The 18911-nt window shown below is 38.9% G+C and overlaps 1 protein-coding gene across 5 annotated transcripts in view; it reads right to left on the bottom strand.

Annotated features, from left to right (window-relative positions):
- The window catches only part of rptor (regulatory associated protein of MTOR, complex 1), a 237387-nt gene that overhangs the window by 127201 nt on the left and 91275 nt on the right, over positions 1-18911 (bottom strand). For all 5 annotated transcript variants that reach the window (XM_079627480.1, XM_079627478.1, XM_079627479.1 and 2 more), the window contains exon 7: positions 4641-4816. In XM_079627480.1, the coding sequence (XP_079483606.1) occupies positions 4641-4816 (176 nt within the window). The remainder of the gene's footprint in view (positions 1-4640; positions 4817-18911) is intronic.

The raw sequence follows: 18911 nt of genomic DNA on the forward strand, positions 1-18911 counted from the left end.
AGTGATCTGCAGTGTTTACACGTCACATTTTATCGATACGGCTGGCTTGGAACCTCAACCGAGGTGGTACTATTTAAGTGAGCCGTACCAAGCCATCCCATGCAGTGGAAAAGCGCCAAAGTGAGCCATATAATGCAGTTGGAAAGCACCTTTAATATGAGCTTTATTTTACACACACCAACAAGTTATGATTTCATGTTGTATGGTGACTCTCCATAGACAAAGATTTTTATACGGTACAAACTTTTATTCTATCCCCTAACCCTACCCCTAAACCTACCCATCACATAAAACTGTATATTCTTTACATTAAAAAAAAAAAAAAAAAAAAAAAAATTGTATGATTTATAAGCCGTTTTCCTCATGGGGACCAAAAAAATGTCCCCACAAGGACATTTTGTCCCCATAATGATCAGAATGATCTAGATTTGGAAATCCTACATTTTGCCATCCAGGATCAGTTCATCCATCTTACTTTTGTGCCAGATTTTCAAATCAAAATGAGATTGGATCACCCTGATCATGATACACATTTTTTTAGATTACAAAATTGGTATTACTAGTGCTCTATGGAGCCCCTAAAGGGACATGTTGATGGACAAATATGAGATGGTGGGGGAAAAAAAATATTTCACTGTTTTTGCATTCCCTCAGAAAAGTTTACTGTAGTGTTGCGTTCACCCGAGAAACTTTGCGTTCGCAAATAACAAATAACTTGACTGGTTCATCACCTATGATTGTCCCAATGTTGATAAAAAACACTTTAATTTTTTTTTTTTATTTTTTTTTTATATTTATAGCTGTTTGGGGATTATTTTATAGCGCCAAAATCTCTTTTTTACTATTTCTACTTCTATTTCATTACTTTAACAGTTAAACTAATCAAGAGCTAAATAAAAACATTACATGATACAAATGTTGCACTTTTTGATAAGTTTTAAAGTTATATTACATTTTTGTTCCTGAAATCCACCTGGCTTACAGCTATGAAAACCTTTTCACAATATTCTAATATTGAATTTGGGGTTTTCAAAAGCTGTAAGCCATAATCATCAAAATTATAACAAATAAAGGCTTGAAATATCTCACTTTGCATGTAATGAGTCTATATAATACAGTATATTAGTTTTTTGCACAATATTCAAAAAAAAATTAGTTTCACCTGTACCATAAAAATAAACTGTAGTTCTCATCTGAAAAGTGATCTCACCATGGACGGTACCCGCCATCATGCAATCCCCTGGCAATGAAAATTCCGGTAGTTTACAGGGTCAGTACTCATTTTACACTTATTTGGCGCTCCCTGTAGTTGCCGGTGTATTATTGACATGTAAAAATCAAGCAGCAACCTTCCAGTCTCTCTCTTGAAGACAACACGAAAGTGACTTAAACTGCAATTCATCAACTGGCCGCTAGAGACAGGCTGCAAAAGAGAGTCAATCCCATATACCATATTAGTCGATATAGCTAATTTTGCCCTTCATGACAACTGTGAGGGGGGCTGAATTTTTGTATAACTCATCGATTTAACTTATATTAAGCCTTAAAGTTCGGCATAACTAAGGGCGTGGTCACTTGAGTGACGGGTGGATTGCCGCTGCTGTCTCTACTAGCCTGCTGTGTTAACCATCACGTCACCTCAGCTAATCCCGCCTGTTTGCCCATTTTCATTTATCCGGGAGTGATGCAAGACCAAGATGTCTCCGCCCAGCTCCGCCCACTTTGGGCTTCAAAAATGCTCTTCAGAAACCAGGGGTGACATCACAGACACTACGTCCATATTTCTTTACAGTCAATGGTAAAAGTCTAGACCCTGAATATAAGACAACCCCCTTTTTTTCAGATAAAAAAACATATTCATACGTTTAAACTTATATTCATAAAAATACAGGTATTAACAATGTAGAGACTACAATATATTAAAGCCGCAGTCCGTAGTTTTTCCCCTGTCGCCATCTCGATTCGAAATCTGCAATTGCAGTTATTCGTGGAACTATCAACTTTACGTGGGTTGTGCCTCGGCACGGCACAGCGCGGATGAATCTAAGATTTTGAGTAGAATGTGCGGCTGTCAGTCACCGTGCTGGTGTGGATACTATCATTCGGAATCACAGATTCTACTTTTTGGAAGTAAAACCAACATAAGAATTTTCACCGGAAAATGTCTTCTGAACAAGTAAGTAACATTCACTTTTGTTCTGATCAGCTTAGGGGGGAAAAGCATTGCAGTAAATCGATTAAATCTAACGATCACTTATCATATCACATCAAACCGTGCAAATTATACTTTGTTCTCAAATTGTTAATGTTAACAACATCAGCATTGCGGGACTACATTTAATGCCCTTAAGAATTTATCCTTGTTTTCGCATAGGCCCAGTTGCAGTCTCTTTTTTTTCTGTAGCCATTCCGAAGTCCAAAGTCTTTTGCATTTTACAACGGGTGCATCTCCAGTTGTCACTGGTGATTGTCGTTTTAACCTTTCTGGATCCACCATCAAATTGATAAGTTTAATTATATCAAGTGCTGTGAGAAAAGGCTATAAATCTCCAACAACCTCATGCAAAACGCAGCAGCTCGAGTTCTAACCAGAACCAAGTATGATCAAATTAGCCCGGTTCTGTCAACACTGCATTGGCGTCCTATTAAACATCGTATAAATTGTAAAATATTGCTGATTACTTACAAAGCACTAAATGGTTTAGCTCCGCAGTACTTGAGCGAGCTCTTAACGCATTATAGTCCTTCACCTCTATTGCGATCTCAATAATAATACCTAGAATATCAAAATCGACTGCTGGCGGTAGATCCTTTTCCTATTTAGCACCAAAACTTTGGAACAGTCTTCCTACCATTGTCCGGGAAGCAGACACACTCTATCAGTTCAAAGCTAGATTAAAGACACATCTCTTTGACCTAGCATTCACATAATACATTATTGACTTCTATAACTCAATGTTAGGCTGCATAGATTAGGTCAGCCGGAACTGGGAACACTTCCCTTAAATCCTGATGTACTCGTTACATCATAAGAAGAATGGCATCTACGCTAATTTTAGTGTCTTTGTTTATCCCGAGGTTTTCCCGCATCCTGCCGGATCCAGGCCGTATCCAGATCTGACGAAGGACCTTCGCCTGGACCCGATGACAAAGTGCTGAAGTGCCAACTAGTCTCTCCCTATGGAGGATCCCTTTACCACTCTACAGATAAAGCATTGTGGGAAAATTTGGTTTGCGTACCTACCCCGAAGTGATAAAATAAAATTCTGTATAAAAAATGTATAGGCCAGACAAGTATTTTGTTTAGGCATGGTTTGTAGGGAATTACAAACCTGCGCACATATATTCAAATGCGCATATAACTATAGAATTAATTCTTGATGCGCACGTGAGCGCCATCAGCGTTTCTCACAGGTTCGCGTTTAGAGTCTGTTTAGAGAGAACGGTGTCGTCTAAGCGGCCCCTAATTTAATAACAAATGATAATTTCGACGAAAGTGAATCAATCAAAACTAACTTTAGCTGGAAAATAACATTATTCAAGAACCGCTATAAAGCCAAAACAATCTCTGTTACCTTAAATTATACGTTTATCTCTGTAAAGCAGCTTTGAAACAATCTACGTTGTTAAAAGCCCTATATAAATGAAGATGACTTGACTTGACTATAGCCGAGACACCTTTTTGTGTACAGATGTGACGTAATGACGCAAAGACATGCTCAAATTTCCCAAGGAAATCCAACAGTACCACTGGAATTAAAAACATTATTACAAGCTTACCGTTTTGAATCGAGCTAAGGCAAGCAGATAGTTTTGAACACTGGCTGGTTATGCACTAGCTCAAAAAAATGTTTTGGATAATTTTTAACCCAAAAAAGTTACGGACTGCAGCTTTAACTATGAATTAACTATAAACAAAGTTTGTACTTTACATACATATTGTAAAGCGTTATCCATATGATAACATAAACACCACAATTGTAAAGACTGTCCTAAACAGTAGATCAAAAGCAATCGACTGGGTATTCATTAATTGCAAACTGTAATTTTTTGGAATGTTATTTTTTATTATTTGGCCCGCCCAACCCACAGATTATCAACAGTGTCTGCCGATATAACCGTGATCCGCGCATCCCTACTGCTCATGAAACTATCTTCTATATATTTGTTACACTCCTCTCTGGAATACGTATTCCTATTGGTCAATTTTGGTTTTCTGAAGTCAAATATCTTTGTAAAACTATATTGTCTCTTTGTTCTAAAATAATGAATTAACTTAACATTTCAATTTACTTATTTATAGGGTAAGCAGCCGTTCATTGCCTCAAAATCAGCTTCTTCAGTATGATAAAAGATCCCTCCACGGGGTTTAATTTGCAATAATGAGTGGATATAACTGCACATGATGCCATATATATTGATATATATAATGAGGGACTGAGGGACTACACTGAATACTTCATTAGCTAATCTCCAGTCTACTTGTAGAGCAACGATCAAAAGAAAAGTGAGTTAAAAAAAAATTGAGCAAAAGGGTTATTTTGAACAAAATCCTTGGTTTGAGTAGCTCATCATTCAGGTTTTACATGTAGGTATATGAGTGAATGCAACTGCATGTGTGTGTAATCAGTGTATCTCACCAACGTAAGGCAATTTTGATTGGTGTAGTGAGGCAGGAGGTGAAGAGGTCAGCAGGGAGGTCAGGGTTCATGGGCAGGAGCTCACTGGCCTCACAAGCAGCCAACTGAATGCAGTTCTTCATGGAGGGAGGCAGGGGCATCTGAGCCAGCGGGTGGTTTGGGTTTATTGCTGCCACCTAGTAAAAGATAATGAGAACAAGTGAAGAATTAAATCAAAGGGCTGGGAATTGATAAAAAAATAAAATATAATAAAAATTGATTGCGCAATTTGCTGTAATTAATTGCAATTAATCGCATTTCCCCCAAGCTTGTAATCATCAATATTTAAACGTAGAATCACCTAATTAAATAAAAACAGAAAGAAAAGGAACTGAAAATAGCCCTATATTCAAATAATATTAAACAAATGATCAAAATAAAGTATAGTCCTACAATAGCCTGGGTTTCCCCTTGCTGCCTTGCGCACAGCGCAATTTTTTTCTCGCTGCTAGGCAGCCTGGATTCCATGGACCAGATTTGCCTCAGCGAGGGGACCAATCACTGAACAGGGAGGGAGCAGCAAGATGATGACGACGACGTCGTCTATGCGATACACCGAAGCAGTTTGATATATCAACATATAAACATACAGTATATTGCCTGATGGCGCGTTTGACAAAAAGATGCTGTGTACAATTAGCAAAGCTGAATTCAAATACCATAGAAGCTAGATGCATCTAATTTCCGGCTGCCTAAAATTATCGGCCGAATAATATTCGTTTTTTGGCTGAAAGAGAAAAAAGGCAGAAAATATAAGCTGAATATATTGCGCCCCTCCGTGTTCGGCGATCAGGTTTCACGAGCGGGTATTTTCCGCTCCATGTGTGCGCCACGCTCTCTGTTCTGTGTGTGTGTGCTGCTGCGCTCTCTTCTCCATGTTCCGCTCCGTGTTTGCGCTGTGCGTTCTGCTCTGTCGTTTACGGCCCAAACGCTCCAATCATGTACTGATCACGCAAATGGAAAAGCAAAGTCCGCTCAAATAACGTGAAATTTCTCAGTAGTAGGCTTTTTTACAATAGATCTACTGAGCTGGTAAAGTCATGCTGGGCAACAATGGTAAAATTACCTGCTCTGATCACATGCTCTGGTAATAATAGCTTTGTAGGACTATACTTTATTTTGATCATAAAAAGAAAAAGAAAATGTTAAATCTGATTATGTTGCAAGGAACTGAATGAAGAATAATATTATTTTAATATACGGATATTTTCTGTTCCTTTTTTTTTCTGTGTTGTTTAAATTAATTAGGGTTTTTTTTTATTCTAAATAATTTAATTTAAGCCTGGGGGAAATGCAATTAATTACAGCAAATTGTGCAATTAATTAGTTATAATTTTTTAATCGATTCCCAGCCCTAATGTATACACAACAAGCACAATTGGGGCCTTAAGGAGAGTAGCAAGAAAAATTGAGCGTAGCTGAAAGAAAACAAAACTAGACGTTTTTCGAATTTTATGGAGCAAGAGAGCACAATTGCGTACAGAAATGTCTTAAAGGGCCCCTACGATGGATTTTTGAAAATGACCTTTCATGTAGTGTGTAACACAGATGTAAGTGAATGAAAATATCCTGCAAAGTTTTAAATCTGAAAGTGCACCGTATATAACGTTATTGTCTTTCAAAAGTAAGAGTTGACTGAGTCAATGAAATAAATCGTTGTACATAAGCCGTTACGTTGTGACGTCAAGACAAAACATTAGCATATTGCCCGCCCACTTATTGCGCGTACAGACACCAGGGGAAACTTGAAACCCCTCAAACACTGCAGCTGATTCCTGTGGACACTGGACAGCATCATGTCGAGGAGACGCTGTGCTCTACAATGTGACGGTAAAGACAGTTTTTTTTTTTTTCACTGCCCAAGGACGAGCATGTGAAGAATCAGTGTTTAAAATTCATCTTTACCATGATACCACAGCAGTATAATCCTAAACTTTTGCTGTGTTACCTTTATTTTACTGACGACTGCTTTTCAAATCTCTGCGTTCAATGCAAGATTCACAAACCGCTTGCTCTTTTGAAAGATGGCATTCAAAATACTTAGTTTTGAGTTTTATATTGTGTTGGTCTCCTAACTGGCTAACTCACATTATTACTGTCTAACTGAAATAATACTTCTAATCAGTTGTGGGCCACTATTACCTATAACTCTGTGTTTATTACCAGTAATGCAGATTGTCTGTCGTTCTCACTACTTTGAGGAAAGATTAAGCATGGAGCAAGATTTGTTTTACCAACGTTTATGTTACATCAGTCATTCACGCTAGAGCTCGGCTAATGTATTGCATACATGGACTGTTATTGATACAGTTTCCACGTGTTCACCGCAATATATTAGAAAAATACTCGGTAAATAGATTAGTACAAGTAAAATAATCGGTTGATGGACATGCACTTGTTAATGCTGATGCTGAGGAATTACATTTGCAACATCTCATAATGTACCTCAAACGGAGTACCGTATCACTGAGAAACGTCCTGCTCCAAAACAACATTAGGAAACTTTTTTAAAAAGCATAATAGGGGCACTTTAAAAACGGCTAGATCTGCATATTTTTGACTCTCTTAGAAGAAAGCAAACACAACCCTAGGTATTTATTTGATACAGTGGCTAAATTAGCAATAAATAAAGCTTCTAGTTCTGAAGTTTCCAAAGAGCATAGCAATAATGACTTTATGAACTTTATGAACTATACTTACAAGAATGATAATATTAGAGAGAAAATTATAACTATGCAACAATCTACTACAGTATCGCATCAGACCGTGCATTGTAGTGTCCCTGAGGAAAAATTCCATTCATTTGTTACCAAATAATGGTTACACTATCTGAACCAACTGATAGTGACAAAATAAAAACAAGCCAGAAATAAGCTGAATGTCATATTATCTAATATCATAGACTCAAAACAAGCTGATTTATCCTTTGACCCTCCAAACATGTGAGATGGTCACAGCATTACAAAGCAAAAACAGATTTTCTCCCCCTGAAGACTGGATAAACCGAGATTATTATGAGTAAAATCTGTGCTGAACCGATCACCACTGATCACCGTGAAAGGCAATGCCAGTTAGAAATGTGTCCGAGTGTGGGCTGCCTTGCTCTGAAATAGGGGTGCACCGGTCCGATATTAAAGAGCACCTATTATGCAAAATTCACTTTTACATGGTGTTTGATCATAAATGTGTGTTGGCAGTGTGTGTACACAACCACCCTATAATGATAAAAATCCAACCAGTGTTTTTTTTTTTTTTTTATCCCCATAAATCATAAGCACTGTCTCTGAACGAGCTGTTCTCAGATAGAATAAGAATAAATAAGGATCAATGCAATGTGACGTAGAATTGCACAAGCCCCGCCCACAACTGTTGATTGACACTGCAGTTTGAGCACAGACCCGTCCTGAGGCTGAGTGAGCTGGACACAGTCCGCCATTGTTTCGACGCAGGAGCAACTGTAGAATGTCTCCGAAAGCGATTGAGGTGTTTTGTTTTTGGATGTTAGAATAAACATAGCAGTCTTCATTTACTCTATTTGTTACTCAAGGATTGATCAGTTTATGGATAAGACTTAATGCGCACTTCTTATACTGTGTTCATTCTTACAGTGATTTTCTGCAGTAAAACTAATGCTTCATCTTTTGTGTGATGTACAATAAACTTAATTGAACAGGGTCTACTACAGCAGGGTTGTATTAATAGTGGAGCAGATGGCATATACCTTATAAACGTAATTAAAATAAACATACCTGTTCTATGTCTATTCAGCATATATTCGCTAGCTCTGTGGGCATTATTGTCCGACTGGAACACCGTTACTGTGAGTTTAACTGTTCCTGTTTTGATATTGTCATCTTTCTGTGAGATGAGATTGTCCTGGATCTGAGTGCGAGCTGGTTAGGCTCCGCCCCCTGTGCGTGGAACCGCATATCATTAACTTTTAAAGGAGACACACTAAAATCGTCCGTATTTTCTCAACCCCCAAAAAATGACAATTTAAACATGCTGTAAAAAATGATCTGTGGGGTATTTTGAGCTAAAACTTCACATACACACTCTCGGGACATCAGATACTTATTTTAGAGACTTATAGGTTACCTTTAAGATCAGATATCGGCCCCGATGTTGACAAAATAGCTGGATCAGGGATCGTAAAAATGAACAGATCCACGGGCCGATCCAGTTTTGTTTTGCTCCGTCGCAGCACATCCTAGGTCATTCGTCAGCAGCACTTGTGTCGCATGCTGGAAGAGTTAACCCTTAAGCAACATGGAGCGAGCCAAAGAGTCAGCTGTCTGGAGACATTTCATGCTTGCCACGCCATCTAGTTCGTCGGCTGTTTGCAATGTCTGCAAAGTAAATGTTTTAAGGGGTGGTGGTAGTACTGCAAAGTACAATACTACCAATTTAATCAAGCACATCCAAAAGCACCATTCTAATGAGCACGCCAAATTCCTGCAGCTCAAAAACCAAAGGAGCAGGAGAAAATACAGCCCAGCAACTAACTTTGGCAGATGCACTTCAACAATGCGAAAAGTTTCCGACGGAAAGCTTGAAAGCATTGGCAATAACACAGAAAGTTTTAGAATTCATTGTTTTATATGCTCAACCAATGTCAGTTGTTGAAGATGAGGGCATCCGTCGCCTACTGGAATACTTAGAGCCAAGGTACTCTCTTCCATCACACAAGTATTTTTCCGAGACCGCACTGCCAGAACTGTACAAAAAAGTGTGCGAATACATTTCAAAAGAGATTAAAGATATAAAGGCAATGAGCTTCACTACAGATATATGGAGCTCTGCTGTGTGTCCAATGTCGGTTTAAGTTTAACAGGTTAGACACGAGCTGTACACCGCACGGTGCAATGCTTCAAGCTAAAAACTTCCATGGTTCACACACCATCGATACCATTTCGTCTGCAATTAAGGAGATACTTGACCAGTGGCACATTCCTTTGAATAAAGTGCATGTCATACTCAGGGACAATGCAAGTAACATGAAAAAGCTCATGGACAACATGGGGGTGCAGACCTTAGGCTGCTTTGCTCACACATTGCAGCTAGTAGTCAATGAGGGACTACTGTCACAACGGAGTGTGGGCGATGCCATTGCAATCGGTAGACAAATTGTGGGACATTTAAACATTCTCCACTTGCGTATTCACGGTTGCAAGATATCCAGCTCCAGATGCAAATGCAACCTAAGTGCCTGCAACAAGACGTCAAAACAAGGTGGAATAGTACCTACTTGATGATACAGAGTCTTCTCGAACAGAAGCGAGTCCTCTGTGCTTACATTGCTGAACATGACCTGTCCAGTACACTGACCGCTAACCAGTGGGCTTTGCTAGAAAAAACAAGCATTGTTCTAGCACCATTTGAAGAGCTAACAAAGAAAGTAAGCTCATCGACTGCCTCCACCGCGACGTCATTTCCAGTCACTGTCCTCAAACGAATCCTAGCTAAAGAAGGTGATGCAGATACTGGCATCAAAACAATGAAAATAAACCTGCTTCAAGCTGTCAAAAAACGCTTCAACACTGTGGAAGATTAACCCCTATATGCACTTGCCACCCTGCTGGAAAAAAAGACAGGTAAGATTGTGTAAACTAACTAATTACATTAGGTCTATATTATAGATTGTTTTACTCTCCACAGTAATGCTACTACTGTAATTGCTGTAATTTTTTTAAACATGTAGAACAAATTATATAGGCCTACATTCTTTATATGGTTTATACAAATTGACACATACATATATATATATATATATATATATATATATATATATATATATATATCTCTGGAGCATCAGAGGCTGCAGAGCCACAAGAAAGGGTCCCTCGGCTGGAAGAAGCAGCAGCACGCAAGATCCCGGTGCAGAAAGCAGCTCGAGGCCTGCAGTCCAACTGAATAGATATCTTACAGAGAAAACCATCACTGCCTCAGACAAGCCATACCAGTACTGGGGAGTCAACAAATACAGATTACCTTGTCTTGCTGCCACTGCCACAAAATACCTCTGTGCCCCCTGCACTAGTGTAGAAAGCGAGAGAGTGTCCAGCACAGTTTCCAAAATTGTGGATGAAAAGAGAAATAGACTTACAGCAGAGAGAGAGCAGAAATGCTTGTCTTCATGAGAAAGAATTTGCCATTGCTGATTAAGTGAGCATTCACATGTCATGAGTGGTGTGACACTGCACTACATGTTTACAATGTTTGGTTATTATGTGTATGTGTGACCAAGTTGTTGTTTGACCAACTTTTTATTAGTTTATTCTCAAGATCAGCTGCTATGTTTTATTTAGAATTCCTATTTGCAGGACTTTGCATTTAATATATTTTTTACATGTTTGATTACTATTGTATGTTCAACCAATACACTGTTTTGTTTCTGCGGCTTGTGATGGATTTTTTTAATTAATCATAATTAAAAAAATGTTTCCATCCATTTGGTCGAAAACTTGTGACTGAGTGTGTGTAAAAATAAAAAAAATATGGGAAATGAAACAAGACAGATGTCTAGGTTTGAAACCTTGTGATTATGAAGTAATCAAGAAAACAGAATTTGCTTCTACCTAGTAAAAGAAGGTTTTGCATATGAAGAATCAATTAATTGTGGGGAAATTATGTAATGTGTCATGTCATTTTTGCCATACCCCTATTCTATAAAAACTGTTGTATTCCTTTTGCTGGTGGGATTCTCTGAGGATTGCTCGAGATCCTCTGGCCGTGATTAAAGCATATTCAAAGGCATTGTCTGAAGTCTGTCGGTTATTATTGCTGCACAGCAAGTTAGTTAGGGTAAGGAACTCGAAGCCAGTTGTCTAGAGTATAAAGATTATTAAGTGTCGACTGTAGACACTTGGGTGTCGGCCAAGGTAATTAGGTTCCAGGTACGCAAGAAATCTACCATAGGCTACATTGTATTTATTTTAATTTAAGTTTGATTACATTCTGTTTTAGATTTGAATGCACGATTGTTTTTTTTAATAACAAATAAATAAGAATTCCATTTTGTTTTACTTGTTTACAATGGTAGGTAACGGTTTGATTACTATTGCATTTTTGACCAATAGCTACACTATTTTGTTTCTACTGCTACATTTGATTTATTTAAATTAATATATATATTTTTTTACTAAAATATGTCTATATTAAACAAAACATTTTGGGAAAAAGCATCTTTTGGATTAAATTAAATAAATAAGTACTTAGCGTGTCTTGTTCATGATATTTATTATAAAAGCAACATAACCTAAATTACATCCAGTTTATTAGCAGTTTATTGATTACAGTGCATGAGTGTAAATCCTGTGATATCCGCCTTTGATCTGGTAGGTGTCTGATCCACTACGAGAAGAGAGAACTGTCCGTCTTGGCACACTGCAAAACATGCTTTTCTTACTTAGTATTTTTGTCTTGTTTCCAGTCCAAATATAAAAAAATGTCTTAAAACAAGATGTATTTAAAGTGGTAAAATGACATAAGATATTAAGTGTTGTTTTCTGGGGAAATAAATAATAATGTGTTAGATTAAACTGGGAAGGGTCATAGCACTTGCATATTGTTGTCCTATTGTTGGTTTAACTGCTTTGGATAAAAGCATCTGCTAAATTAATAAATGTAAATAATTTAGCTTTTTTTAAGCATCAACTCATTTAATTTTGATTAATTCCCCCAGAAAACAGGGTAATTAAACATGTAATTTTACTCATCTAGTAAATGTATCTTGATTTAAGTTTTTTTTAGATATGTGGACTGGAAACAAGACAAAAATACTAAGTAAGAAAAGCATTTATTGAAGTGAGCTATTTTTTTCACTCCTCCTCACACTGCAGCCGCCTACTCTGGCCTAAATTTCAGACGAGGCACATCTCAAACGAGCCTATTGATCCACTATGAGAAGAGAGAACTGTCCGTCTTAGCTGCACTTTTTTCCACTCTCCTCACTGCAGCCGCCTACTCTCGCCTAAATTTCAGGCGAGGCAGATCTCAAATGAGCCTATAGGCCTTTATTACATTTCCACGTTCGATAAGTGGTAGCTTTGAATAGGAGCGTAAAAAAAAATCTGCTGCAGCCTATATCAATGGCTGTGCCCATAGCATGGGATTGATGTTATTTATTTCCGTAAAATTCAGAACAGATAAAGTACTTCTTCCAAAAACACCAACCTCAGTTTACAATCATTAATTGAGTATTGTGAAACATAAAAAAAGGTGCCATAATATTCCGACGCACTTTTTTTTATTTAAAGGGGAGAGCGCAAATGTGTGTGTGTGTGTGTGTGTATAAGGTAGATTACATGTTTGCCAGACATCGTGATAGACAAAGCCGTGTGGGGGACTCCCTGTGTGGGGATCCTTCGTGTGTGTGTGAGCGCAATAGAGTGTCTGATCGCTATTGTATTGCAGAACTGCAAGAGTACAATACAAACAACATGTTACATTAAAGAGCATCAGAATTAGATAAAGCTTGAAATAGTAATGACGACTAAAGTCTATTTTGGGAGGATTACAGGTTTAGGGGAAACTTATTGAACAATAATGTTGGCATTTTGATCATGCACTTACTTACAAAGCAATCATCAATAATTAGATCAAATTGAAGTTGTTTTAAATAAAATAATATTTCTAGCCCACAGACGATTATAAAAAAATAAATAAAAAAAAACGGTTTGAACACCTTAAATCATATCCTATGTGTTTGAGTGCAATGATTAGTTAGCATTATACTGTAGATAAAAATGGGCAGTTAATCATAATAAATATAATGCAAAAATTAGGGGTGCACCGAAATTTCGGTCGCCGAAAATTTCGGCCGAAAATGGCATTATCGGTTTCGGGCCGAAATAAAAAAGCCAGCCGAAAATGTCAACCGAAAATGAATGTCAACCGCGCCCCTCCCATCCGCGCGCAAGCCCTTGGGTTTCACTCACGGTCGAGCTGTCACTCGTCACCCACCCCACCCCTCCCCTCCGTGCTCAAGCAGGTTTCACTCACGGTCGAGCTGTTTGCACGCGTCTGCAAAGATTGAGCATGTCAGCGGTATGGAAGTATTTTAAAGTTTCAGATGAGGACAACCAGCGCCGCCGCTCCCACCACGCGCATGAGCTGAGAGGGCACCAAAAAATTGCGTAATGAAAAATCAATAATTATAATGCCGATATTATTTCAGTATAGAAATACAGACATCCCAAGTCTCCCGGAAGTTCCGGGAGTCTCCCGCATATTGATAGCGGCTCACTGATGCCCGCGAATTAGTTAAAATCTCCGGAATCTAGAGCGAGCGCGCCCGCGAGACAGAGACTGTGCTCCAAACCGTGTAGCGCGTGCACGGCAGAGAGGGAGAGAGAGAGCAAGAGCTTGTGCGCGTGTGACTCATGAAGCGCATGTAATAAAAAAAATATATAATATATCAAATATTTTAGGTTTTGTTATGTAACTGTTAGTGGTAATAAAAGTTTGATGATTATTCTATTGGTTTGTGATTTTTCATTTCAGATCCATTAAAAATTAAGCAATATAAATAAATATATATTAAAGTTTTTAAAAGAAGCCATTTTCGGCTTCAGTTTCGGTTTTCGGCCAAGTACATCCTAAATTTTCGGTTTCGGTTTTCGGCCAAGTGCATCCTAAATTTTCGGTATCGGTTTCGGCCCAGAATTTTCATTTCGGTGCATCACTAGCAAAAATGTATATAAAAAAATTAAAAATGAAAGCAGTCCGATTATTCCTCTGGTAGTAACTTGAGCTGCTTGTTAATTCCTTGTTAATATCATGTCTGGCAACACCGGCAGCACTGACAATTATGTCTATCAGATAATGCAAAATAATACAAATTATTTTAAAAAAATTATTCAGACTGTAATTTCACAAGCAGCACATCTTGTGCACACAGTGTAAAGGAAGCGCGTTCTTGCATAACTCTGCCCATGTTTACATGTTAATTAAATGTGTTAATTCGACACGCAAATGAAAGCCAGTGGCGCGCTGAGATACAATTAGAATCAAAGAAGCTGCCTATATTATGTGCAGACACACAAATATTATTAAAATCGAACACGCCAAAAAGGCAGAACAGGCCTCTGGTTACCATCTAATAAGAGGTTAGGAAAGACAAGGAAAGAATGCAGAGCTTTGCTCTAAACTCACTTTGAAAAGCACAGGCCATAGCAAAGACACAATGCCCATAAAAAGGGAATTATATCCATTAGTTAATAAGAAACCTTCTATGAATGAGCATGTATATTTCCAGGACATTGTGTGTATGTATTATTATATATTGTCTTATAGGTATGATATACTGTTGTATGCATGGCTTATGATAGAATTATTAGATAATGTACCATTTTCTACTCATCTACTAATCACTTGAGACATGTAGATGTATCCAAATTCCCTATGTGACCACGTGTTCTTATATTGTGTATGCCTATGTATTAATCCTTAAATGAATGCGTTATTATTACTCGATTAATTAAAGGGTTAGTTCACGAGGCTCAGTACTACGACCATTGCCGTTCACTCTGTACATGCTACCCTTAGGAGATACAGTGGGGAGAAGTAGTATTTGATACACTGCTGATTTTGCAGGTTTGGCAGAGCCACTCCTTAGTTGCCTTGGCTATGTGTTTTGGGTCGTTGTCATGCTGGAAGACCCAGCCACGACCCATCTTCAATGCTCTTACTGAGGGAAGGAGGTTGTTGGCCAAGATCTCACAATACATGGCCCCATCTATCCTCCCCTCAATACGGTGCAGTCATCCTGTCCCCTTTGCAGAAAAGCATTCAAACACCATGCTTCACAGTTGGGATGGTGTTCTTGGGGTTGTACTCATCCTTCTTCCTCCAGACACGGCGAGTGGAGTTTAGACCAAAAAGCTCTATTTTTGTCTCATCAGACCACATGACCTTCTCCCATTCCTCCTCTTGATCATCCAGATGGTCATTGGCAAACTTCAGATGGGCCTGGAAATGCGCTGGCTTGAGCAGGGGGACCTTGAGTGCGCTGCAGGATTGTAATCCATGACGGCGTAGTGTGTTACTAATGGTTTTCTTTCAGACTGTGGTCCCAGCTCTCTTCAGGTCATTGACCAGGTCCTGCCATGTAGTTCTGGGCTGATCCCTCACCTTCCTCATGATCATTGATGCCCCACAAGGTGAGATCTTGCATGGTGCCCCAGACCGAGGGAGATTGACCGTCATCTTGAACTTCTTCCATTTTCTAATAATTGCGCCAACAGTGGTTGCCTTCTCACCAAGCTGCTTGCCTATTGTCCTGTAGCCCATCCCAGCCTTGTGCAGGTCTACAAATGTATCCCTGATGTCCTTACACAGCTTACACCGTGTCCTAACCAGACGCGATGTGATAAATTACAGCGACAAATTACTTGTCTGTCCACACTAGACGCGACTGCGAGTCGTACGAGATGCGTAAAAATCAATCAAAACCCATAGCCAACCAGAACAGTGTGTGGGCGGGCTCTCGCGGCAAGTGCACAGCTCCAGAGAGTAATCTTGACGACACTCGCAAGAAAATGGATAAGAAGCTACATAATCAAATTCACAAATATTACACCATTCAAATACATAGGCTACTGAGTTACTAAAACAACCTTTATCAAATAATACACTTGTTTCTTCACAGTTTGAACGTTCCATTTGTTTAATTTCAAGCTCTGAGGTAGTGTTGTCAAAAGTACCGACTTCGGTACCAAGTCGGTACTGAAATTAAAAAAATGTGACGCTTTGAGCGCTGTTGAGCGTAATCATAAACACCTTTGATTGGCCATTGTGTTCAGGAGCTCATCGGATATGTCTGTGATTGGCTACAATGATCAACGCACGGGAGCGTTTGAGAGCACACGGAAGTGTTTGAAAGTGTTTTGAAAGCAAAAGCAGGCGTATATCAGCGCCAGTGGATCGATCCGCTGATAGACGCCTGCTTTCAAACGCTCCCGTGTGTATCTGTGTAATCGCTCGCTGAAGAGCGTTATTGATGTATATTTACAACATGTTTTTGAAGCGCTGATCATTGTAGCCAATCACAGACATATTTGATGAGCACGTGACAATGGCCAGCCATTCCGAGGTGTTAACGATTCCGCTCAACAGCGCTCAAAGCGTCACATTTTTTAAATTTCAGTACCGACTTGGTACCGAAGTCGGTACTTTTGACAACACTACTCTGAGGTGAATTGTGTTTCAGCACTAAATATTCAGTCACATTACACGCTTTTAACATTAAATAAAGCAAAAAAACAGTACTTGAGATTATCATTGCCATACTTTGTGTTTGTTGTTCCAGCGCGACGTCGCAGAAAAATAGAAACCGTTTCTAAAATAGAATTGTCGCGGCGCGACTGGTTAGGACAAAAACACTGATTAACATGGAAACGATACTTTTTTATCGCGTGTCGCGGCGTCGCGTGTAGTTAGGACACGGTGTTGCACAGCATTGTGGAGAGGTTGGAGTGTTTGATTGAGTGTGTGGACAGGTGTCTTTTATACAGGTAACGAGTTCAAACAGGTGCCGTTAATACAGGTACTGAGTGGAGAACAGGAGAGCTTCTTAAAGAAAAACTAACAGGTCTGTGAGAGCCAGAATACGTACTGGTTGGTAGGTGATCAAATACTTATGTCATGCAATAAAATTAAAATTAATTATTTAGAAATCGTACAATGTGATTTTCTGGATTTTTGTTTTCCGTCTCTCACAGTTGAAGTGTACCTATGATAAAAATTACAGACCTCTACATGCTTTGTAAGTAGGTAAATCGGCAGTGTAACAAATACTTGTTCTCCCCACTGTATGTGCATTATAGTCCTTCACGCCTATTGCGATCTCAAAATTCCAGCCAGTTGAAAATACCTAGAATATCAAAATCGACTGCTGGCGGATCCTTTTCCTATTTAGCACCAAAACTTTGGAACAATCTTCCTAACATTATCCGGGAAGCAGACATACTCTGTCAGTTCAAATCTAGACTAAAAACACATCTCTTTGGCCTAGCATACACATAACACATTATAGACTTATATAACTCAATGTTAGGCTGCATAGATCAGCCGGAACTGGGAACACTTCCCATAAATCCTGATGTACTTTGTACATCATAAGAAGGGTGGCGTCTACGCTAATATTAGTCTCTCTGTCTACCGCAATCCGCCAGATCCAGGCCGTATCCGGATCTGATTAAGGAACTGAGCCTGGACACGACGACACACGCAGTCGTAAAGTGTCAACTAGTCTCTCCCCTGAGAAGGCCTCCCTACCTTCCCTGTCCGGTTCACATGGCTATGTGCGTAGCTTAAGGGGCTGTTCACACTTAGAACGATAACTCCTTTAGTTTCTCTACTTTTAATGAAGATGATTGTGTTTTGAGTGTCTGCGACTTGCAGTTTCATTTGTGTTAGTTTGCACATTGGCTTACTAAAGAGATACTCAGTTGCAGTAGCGCTGTCATATCTGGTTATAACCCTATAACATTTTGGGAGGAGTTAAATTTACATATGTGGTCTCAACAACCAGATGCACTGGTCCAATTTCATCTGGACCGCATCTCAGACCACCTCCTGAAGTGGTTTGATTGATCGGATTTAAATCTGTCTCCAAAGTGTTTTGGAGGGCATTTAACACTTGGTCTTTCCACGATCGGACAACTATCCAAACAAAGAAAACGCATGAAGTGACCGCGTGTAACATAAATCAGTATGTGTATTAGAACGGCAGAATACACACAAATCTCTGCATTATTTATAAAAAAAAATAATAATTTGTTCGGGATTTGAACCTGTTTAACATTGACACTGTTGACCAACTTTCTACCACTTGACTGCAAATTAACTTTCCGTGAAATGGCCAGAAGTTCCAGCTATACCCTGCGAGAGAGAAGGGCATTTGCAATAATAATCAGTGGTGTCATGCACTAATAGTACACAGAATCTCTAGCCTGTGCTGAATTTGGCCGATCCGTAAAATGGCAAAACTCTGTGTTGTTGTTGTTGTATTTAATTTGATCGCCAAAACTCATTCAGTATGAAATAACAAATTACATATGTTGGCTTCAAGCTGATTTTGTATTCCTCCTTTTACATCAAATAACATAGGGAATGCAAAGACTGAACTCTATATGCAAACCTGAAATGTTCCCAGACTTTATGTAGGTCTATAATGAAAATATGTAGGCCAATTAACGGTGCTCTGCATATGACATGCGGAGAAGAAAA

The sequence above is a fragment of the Phoxinus phoxinus genome (genome assembly GCF_949152265.1).
Source record: "Phoxinus phoxinus genome assembly, chromosome: 11".
Lineage (NCBI taxonomy): Eukaryota > Metazoa > Chordata > Actinopteri > Cypriniformes > Leuciscidae > Phoxinus > Phoxinus phoxinus.